This window comes from Trachypithecus francoisi, unplaced genomic scaffold (genome assembly GCF_009764315.1).
Source record: "Trachypithecus francoisi isolate TF-2019V2 unplaced genomic scaffold, Tfra_2.0 Lachesis_group8, whole genome shotgun sequence".
NCBI classification, from domain to species: Eukaryota; Metazoa; Chordata; class Mammalia; order Primates; family Cercopithecidae; genus Trachypithecus; species Trachypithecus francoisi.
This window is the reverse complement of record NW_022681473.1, coordinates 120,844,972-120,853,643: the sequence shown is the minus strand read 5'-3', so window position 1 is coordinate 120,853,643 and position 8,672 is coordinate 120,844,972. Positions and strand designations below refer to the sequence as shown.

Below are 8,672 nucleotides of genomic sequence, written 5' to 3'. Positions count from 1 at the left end.
TGTGGGGCTGCTCCCTGAGCCCCCAGCCTCTCCGCTCTGCATCACAACTCCCCAAAGCCTTGTACCTCAGGAGCTTATGGATGAGAGATGGACCCCACGGCTGCCTTTGTCATACCTGCTTTCTGGAAAGGACCTAACCCAGTGGTGCACTGCATGACAATGCTCTGTCAATGACAGGCCGCGTATATGACAGTGGTATAGAAAAGATTACAGTGGAATTAAAATTTAATATACTCCAGTGACACTGTAGCCATCTTCATGTCTTAGCTCAAAGTGTTACTCAGGTATTTGTGGTGATGCTGGTGTAAACAAACCCTACTGTGCTACCCATCCCATTAAAGTCTAGCACATGCAAATATGTACAGTACATAATAATTGATAACAAATATAAATGACTATGTTACTAATTTTTATGTTTACTATACTATACTTTTTATCTTTAGAGTATGCTCCTCCTACTTATTTTGAAAAGGTGATTGTAAAACAGCCACAGGCAGGTCCTTCAGGAGGTATCTAGAAGAAGGCATTGCTATCATAGGAGGTGACAGCTCCATGCGTGTTATTGCCCCTGAAGCTCTTCCAGTGTGAGGAAATGTGCAGGCAGAAGACAATGATACTGATCATCCTGACTCCATGTAGGCCTAGGCTAATATGTGTATTTGTGTCTTAGTTTTTAGCAAACAAAATTTAAAAGTTAGAAAAAAGCTTGGAATAAGGATATAAGAATACATTTTTGTACAACCGTACAACATGTTTGTGTTTTAACCTAATGTTATTATGCAACAGTCAAAAAGTTAAAATGATTCAAAGTTTATAAAGTTAAAAAGTTACAGTAGGCTAAAGTTATTATTGAAGAAAGAAAAATGTGTTTTGATAAATTTCGGGTAGCCTAATTGTACAGTGTTTAGAAGGCTATGGTGGTGTGCAGTAATGTCCTAGGCCTCCATTCCCCACCCACTCACTGACTCACCCAGAGCAGCTTCCATTTCTGCAAGCTCCGTCGGTGGCAAATGTCCTGTACAGATGTACCTTTTTTTTTTTTATCTTTTGTACTTTTATTGCACATTTTCTGTGTTTAGATACACGAGTTCTTACTATTGTGTTACAGTTGCCTGTTGTATTCAGTACAGTAGCATGCTCTACAGGCTTGCAACCTAGGAGCAATAGGCTCTACCACACAGCCTAGGTGTGTAGTGGGCTATGTCATCTAGGTTTATGGAAGTACACACCAGGATATTCACACAATGACAAAATCTCCTAAAGATAGTTCTCAGACTGTATCCCCCGCCATAAGCAGCATATGACTATATATGTTTCACTATAGCTGATACAATTAGTGATAAGTCTTCTCCCTTCTAGGTAAGATGCACTAATTAAAAATTTTAGACCTACACATATATGTGGTCTAACCCTTTTAGAATGGGGAATGGGGCGGTATTTATTTGTGCTCAGTCTCTCAGAACTGAAAGCAAGTAGTATGCCTTTGTATCCTTCAGCAACTAAAGTAATAAACGATAAGAGCTTAATGCTTATTTTTGAATTAAATTTCATTTTGCCAATTGTGCAGAGCCCGGTCTAATTTAACAAAAGGCTTTGAGAAAAAATACAGTAGAGCAGATGCACATAGCAACCATTAAATTAGAATACAACGGGGAGGCTTCTGCCAGGGGAGCAGAGAAGGCCTCCCGAGGGGCCCAAGGGAAGCGGAGCTCTGGGGTTTAGAGCGGAAAGAGACAAATCCGAGACCAAAGACACGGGGAGGCTGGTCTCCAAGAGCACCGAGTCACCTCCCAGCACCACTGCGGTGCCACTTCCCGTGAGGGGTTTTAGGAGGATCAGTCCTACTACTTTTTAGGATCTTCCTGTGTTTTTCCCAGTCCCGCTTTTTACCACGATAAAGCGTAGGACTGGGACAAATGGTGCATGCTGTGTTTTAAGCAGAAATTGAGATTTGCCACTTTGGGGACAGGCGTCCAGTGGAGGGGCCACTCCACCTCCGCGGGCCCAGGACAGCGCGCCGTCAGGGCTGGACTTGGCTGGACGGGGAGCCGGCCGCAGCGCGGTGGACACGCACACCGGTGCCCTACCTGGCCTGGGCGGGGTAGTTCGGCTCTCCAGGGCGGGGTTTGAAAACTTCTGCGCTGGCATCGGCGAGGGAAGGTGCCAGTGTCAGTTTTCAATGTGCTGCTTTCCCCAGAACTCCCTCTCCCGCCCTCCCCTCTCCCTCCCCGCTCCCCCCACCTCACCCCTCCGCAGGGGAAGCCACTGCGCGGGGCGCAGCCTTCTCTCCGCTGCTGGTGCGGGTGTCGGGACGGAGCGGAGAGGGCGCGGTGCGGGCTCATCCCTGCGGGCATCCCCAGCCCGGTGGGCGCGGCCGGGGTGAAGGTGGGCGCCCGCGCCCCGCGCCCGCCCGCCAGGATGAGCGCTCAGTCCGCGCCGCCCGCCCGCCAGCTGGCTCCGAGGCGGCACCGGGAGAAAGTGGCGGTCAGGGATGGAGCTGCTGCCATGACAACCCCGGCGGTCGGGGCCCGCGCGCGTCGGGGCTGCTCCCGGGAGGAAGGCGGCGCGGAGGCCGGGGGCGGCCGCTGAACGTGGCGTCCGCGCGTCCCCGCGTCCCGTGCCGCGTCCCCGGAGGAGGCGGGGGCCGCCGTCCGCCCAGCTCCCCGTGCGCCCGGAGCCTGCGCCGGGCGGCGCTCCCCGGGCTGGCCGCGAGTCGCCTACCGGGCTGCGAAAGACCCACCGACCGGAGGACCCTGGCTGCGCCGGCTGCGCGTCCCCGCCTTGGAACTTTTGGCCGCCTTGGGGTTCCAGATGCGAGACTTGGGGCTGGGGGACACGTCCATCTGTCCACGTGTGTGTGATCTAATAAAACATTTCCTCCTCTCCTTGAAGCCGCAGCTTTTTATGACAGCTCCTGTATGTCAGAGACACTTGCCTTCTTCTTTGGGTTATAAACTTTTGATGCCAGAGCTCTGCAGAACGTGCGCAACTGAATCTTAAAGTAGCGTCTCGAAGAGAGAGGCAGAGAAAGCGCAATCTGTGACCTTCATCCCCGCACCTTGCTACCTCCTCTCCCCTCCTGGCTGCCTCCCTCCTCCCCAGGGGAGCGTCAAGAAAGCTCCTTTTGGATGCAGGAGGGGGCAGGTGGTTCTGCTAGGCTGGAAAGCAGAGGCAGGATCTGAGGAAGAATTCTTAGACTCCGGAGAGCCTGGACTCCGCTCTTCTCCTGCCCCCTGCTCCTGGCGAGCGCTGCCCCTTCCCGCCTCCCCGCACCGCTTCCTGAGCCGGCTGGTGCGCGGGGCGGGGGACCAGGACCGTGCGGCTGCCGGAGTTCGGGGAAGTTGTGGCTGTCGAGGATGGGGGTCTGTGGGTACCTGTTCCTGCCCTGGAAGTGCCTCGTGGTCGTGTCTCTCAGGCTGCTGTTCCTTGTACCCACAGGAGTGCCCGTGCGCAGCGGAGATGCCACCTTCCCCAAAGCTATGGACAACGTGACGGTCCGGCAGGGGGAGAGCGCCACCCTCAGGTAGGGAGCTGACCTTCCGCGGGGCCGAGCCCCTGGGCCGCGGTCGCTGGGGAGACGGGGGAGAGGGGCACGGGGGCGCGAGAGGGCCTGGTGCAGGCCCCAGGGCGCCCGCTTGCGCCTGCCGTGCCGACCGCCGTGCCCCTGGACAGGTTTGTCGTGTGCTCCGTCTATGCTGGTCCAGGATCTTATGCGTGAACCTTGAAGTCCACGTGTGGGACTCCATGGTTCTATGAAGCCATGACAGGCTAGATTCTCTCCTGCGCCGGCACCAAGATGAGAACAGGAGGGCATGGATTTGAAATACTGGGTGGCTAGCCTGAGCCCCTTGGATGGCTGTCACAGGCCAGAAGGTACAGGATGAGGCAGGATCTTCCTCAGGACCACCAGGCTAGCCGCTATCAGAGATGCACCTCAAATGTAAGGCTGTGCAAATACCAGTGCCAGGCCACGGCCTGTTATGAGTCTCCTCAAGACCCAGGACTCCTGCTAAACCTGGTGTAGTGCTCCTAGGGTCCCTATTGTAAATTGTTAGAGCAGTTTTATTTTTGCAGACTGGGTCCAAGGAAAGGAAACATGTAGCTTTTATGCAACAACATCAGTCCTGTGTGAAAAGCACAATAGGAGAGCTTTTTGTTTTACCTTAATGAGTTACAGAGAATCACTTGCATGCTCCAGGCAGAGAGATGGAGAATCTTGGAATATGAACCTTTGGGGACTGGGCTTGCTGCAGCAGAGACTTTAATAAAAATGCAGCCACCACTTTCCACCAGCTCAGCAGATAACATCTTTTATCCCTTTAATGAGGCAGTTCTGGTCCTAGGAGACAGATTCAGGGACGTCCCAGCTTAACTATGTCTCACCATGTACACAGGGCGAATGCATTTGCCCTGCCTATGACTTTGATGGTTATGGTGAAAATAAAACATCCTGACCCAGATTCTGCAGCCAAAATGCGTGGCTTCTCCTAGGAGAGAGTGAGGGTGGGAGTTCTTCCTGTTCCTCCCTGGGCTTTCCTGGTGCAACCTGTCCTGCATCTAGACAAGCCTCTCCCTGGAGGAGGAAAGACAGGTCTCTGGGACACTGGAATTCTTTTCCTAAGCCCAAGGGTGAAGGTTGGATTCTGCCACTTTGGGTGATACTTAGCTGGATCTTTTTTTAAGTTAGAGAACAGGTCCCAGAACCCTGTGTGCTGTTTCTCAGAAGCCCAAAGCAAATGGAGAAAAAAGGAGAATTGAGAGGCCCTTCCCGGTAGATGTGAGGGAAAAGTCCTCCTGGCCATGTGGGTAGCGCTCAGCCTGCCCCAGACTAGAATGTAATGTCCCTACTTCATTGCTTCAAAGAAGGTTCCATGAGGAATCAGGGAACGTTTCCCAATAAGCATTTGCAGTAGACTAGTTGACTTAAAGCTGTGAATAGCACACGGGTTATAATACATGTTAACCAAGGAAATGTCAGTAAATATTACTAGTGTTCAGGGATGTTGATGCTGCCACACACCTCTTTACCATCTAATGTGCCACTGGGGGCTAAGAGGTCTAGCACTGAATAGGATCTGAGTCCTGAATTTTCCAAAATCCTCTGTCCTCTTCCTGTCCCCCCAAATTAAACCAGAAAGCTTGAAAACTTGAGCTTTCTGCTTTCTGAGATGCAATAAGACTATTCCACCAGCAGAGGGCCAGCTTCGATCTACCAATTTTTTATTAGCTGTTGGCCTGTTTTCATGATCTCAGTTCTAATGTTGAGCAGCTGGGCTTGGGAATGGGGTTGGGAATAAAAAAAGAAAAGCTGAATAGTTGCTTTTTGTTCTTTGCAGAAAAAAAGAATAACTTACATGTTCTAGCATAACTGTTATCTGTTACCTGGTTGCATGGTGTAATTTTTGTTTAAGTAAGCACATGTCTCATGTTGATTTTGCGTCTCTTCTATACGTTTACCGCAGAATAGAGAAATTCAGCACGTTATCTACATTTTAATCTCTTTAAATCCTCATTCTCTTAGCTCATGTCATCTTCTCTTTTATTATTTTCTTCCTTCATTTTTATCAGATGCTCCCATAATATATACGTTCATCTGTTGCTCATTGTTTTCTTTCTTTTTTGTCTTTATCACTTAAGTCTTCTTATTCCTTGACTTTTTAAGGTTTTGATTTCACTGCTACCACAGTGTTTCTTAAAAGAACATAAACATCTTCTGCAAATTTCTGTATGTCCCCATCTCTCTCCTTTTGTTTTTACTCTTTTGCTCTATTGGTTAAGAGTTGTGTGTTGTGTGCCCATCTTAACAAATAACTGATTTGTTAGTACTCCAAAGGAGAGTCCATGTTTTCGGTTTCTGGAAGCCCATGGCTTTAACCCTAGGTAAATATACCATGTTTTATTTGGTGGTGTTTTTTGCTGTGTAAGTTGTAATTCTTAAGTATGGTTTCTTACTCTTTTGTCTCCTTAAAGACATTCATTAGGGATTCATTACTTGGGAACTGAGTGTTCCAAGCGCATCGCATGTTTAGAATGCACCAAAAAACACTGAATGATACCCATGCCCATCACATGGAAAACACTTTTTAATGTGGTTGTCCTGGGTCAAAGTATCTCGAATCTGTTTCTAAATCTTGAATGAAGTCCCATGAAGAAGAGAGAGACCTAGCAGGAAAAGCAAAGGAGTCAAGAAACCTGGGTCTGCCTTTAAATTTCCCGGAGAAAAAACTGCACAGCTTAGAGAAGAATGATTTCCCTCCTTTGGGATATCAGTTTTGTTGTGACAGGTCTTTGATTGCTCTGAGGGACATTAGGAAGGGCTGTGCCAAAGATGACACTGAAGTTTTGAACGTGGATGAAACTCATTTTCTGTAAGTGAGGCAATATTATCTTCCTCATAACTACTTCATAGGACTACTTGAAAAGTAAAAATAATTATTTGAATATTGAGTTATTTTGCCCTCTTGGAAGAGAGATGATATGGAAAATGAAGGTGCTATTCACTATGGTTGAATTATAGCTTCCATGAATCTGATTTGAATTCATTATTGCAAATGGGCCCTCTTGGCCAGAATCACTTCATTACAATTATCTGCTGTTGGGTTGAAAATGTTCTGTGGCTCTCTATTAGATTAGATATGACAAGAATCAAGAAGTCATGTGTCTGAATCAATGCCCACATCAGTAAAGGAGCCCAGGATGCTCAGTGTGGTCAGCTGGTGTCTATTAAGCCATCTCAGCAGAATGAATGATGGCCAGTTGTGCTTTCTTCACAGGCCTCAATCTCCTCCAAGTTTGCTTGAGTTCCCCTGTGGGTCCACATCATCTGTGTACATGAACATTTTGAGGGGCTGCGGTGAGATGGAGGCAAGGTTGTTGCTGTAACTGTTCCATTCAATGGGAAAAGTTCCGACCAACATACAGGGTTTTCTTTCTGGTTTGCTTTTGTTTTGGTGTTTTTGTTGTGCCCGAAGTCGCGAGACCCCGGTAAGTGACCACCAGAGACCAGAGTCAAAGCCAAATAGCCGGGGTCGCTTTATTACGAGTTCGAACCCGGACCTCTCCGCTTTATACAATGGCAGGTAAAGAGAGAGGCCCCGGCTGCTGTTTTAGGGTTTCTTTTATAGCGAGGTACAAACAAGTCACAGAGAAACAGTAGTTACAAGCTTATTATTGGTTAACATTTAAAGTTGAACATTTGGCAGTTTCTGGCTGGTTCCTGCCTTTTTCGCAACCTCAAACGGCTGGGGGTTTTCCAGATACGTTGTTTGTGTAAGCCCGGGAGGTGGTCACATGCATGTATGTTGCAACCTCAAACAGCTAGGGGTTTTCTAGATAAGTTGTTTGTGTAAGCCCGGGGGGTGGCCACATGCATGTATGTTTAGAATTTTTCCCTTAGGGGCTTTCTGTCTCATTCCCCCTTTTAGTTGTGTCTTCAAGAGCCAATCTTGGGTCTTATACGTCTGTTTCAATTGTTTTATTGATGATGGGTTGATATTGTGTTCTAAGGACCATTAACTGGACAGTGTTGATTCTATCTTTGACAAAGTTTATTATTCTGTTTAGTATGCATGGCCCTATGGTGAGGAGGAGGAGTAGGCTTAGCAATGGTCCTGCTAGGGGCATTAAGAGGGAGTACATGGAGGAGCTCCACCAACTATCAGCTGCGGAATTGAATTTTTGTTTTTGTAGTTCTAGGCTGAGTTTGTGTAGCTGTTGGACCCGCGTCTCTACTAACCCAGATTCATTTATGTAAAAACAGCAGTCTTCTTTGAGAAAAAGGCAACTTCCCCCCTTTTTCGGCAGTAAGCAGGTCTAGGGCGCGCCGATTTTGCAAAGTAACTTGGGCGAGGGAGGTCAGTTGCCTTTGTAATGAGGCTAGGGATTCGGCTGAAGCTTCCATTGCTATGGAGAATTGTTGGGAGAGCTTAGCAGTAGTAACGAGAGCGTGGCCTAGGGCTCCTCCTGCTAACCCTGCCGCTATTATGGATGTGGTGAGTGAGACACCGGCTACTAAGCGAAGAAATACAGCCCTTTTTGTCCTGAAGGAAGGCACATAGTCTCCTTCTAGATATTCAGCAGGGGTTCGCAGGGTTAGTTGGGGAACTATTGTAACAGGGAGACATAGGAGGCTCGTAGTGGCCTGAACAGTGAGATTTTTATATAGAGTTCCATTACACCAGAAGAATGAGCCATGAGGGGCGTACAGAGTGGAGTTGGGAGGAGAGGTTATGTTGCAAAGGGAGGTGCTAGCGTTTGAATAGCAAAATAAAACCTGTGTTTGTTTGGGGTTTAAGAACAAAGGAACATCTGAGATGGGGGAGGGTCCTTGGCTGGAAGTTGTTAGGGAATTATTGAAGGGGGCTGGGAGTAGGACGGCCATCAGGGGTGGCTGTCCTAGGGTAGCGCAAAAGAAACATGCAGAGAGGTTTCCCAGACCGGTGGCGTTCGCGAGAAGTAACCCCTCCCTCAGCAGAGATAACCAGGAGAAAGGGCGGGAGGAGGTTAAAGTGGAGAGTTGTTTGTTTAGTTCTGTTTCGTGTTTCTGAATGTTAGCGTGGAGGGTGGTTTGGATCTGAACAAGTGAGCGCCATAGATAGAGGCGGCTGCTAGGCCACTTTGTCCCAGATGTCATGTACATGGCCCCCTTCTGTTGGGAGGTCCAACGGGAGTCC

The 8,672-nt window shown here is 48.6% G+C and overlaps 1 protein-coding gene across 2 annotated transcripts in view; it reads left to right on the top strand.

Annotated features, from left to right (window-relative positions):
* Positions 1 to 2,437: 2,437 nt before the first annotated feature.
* The window catches only part of OPCML (opioid binding protein/cell adhesion molecule like), a 560,135-nt gene continuing 553,900 nt past the window's right edge, over positions 2,438 to 8,672 (top strand). Inside the window, exon 1 of one of the 2 annotated variants that reach the window (XM_033204746.1) lies at positions 2,438 to 3,523. In XM_033204746.1, coding sequence (XP_033060637.1) covers positions 3,357 to 3,523 — 167 coding nt within the window. In that variant the 5' untranslated portion in view covers positions 2,438 to 3,356. The remainder of the gene's footprint in view (positions 3,524 to 8,672) is intronic. The other variant, XM_033204747.1, reaches the window with a different exon arrangement.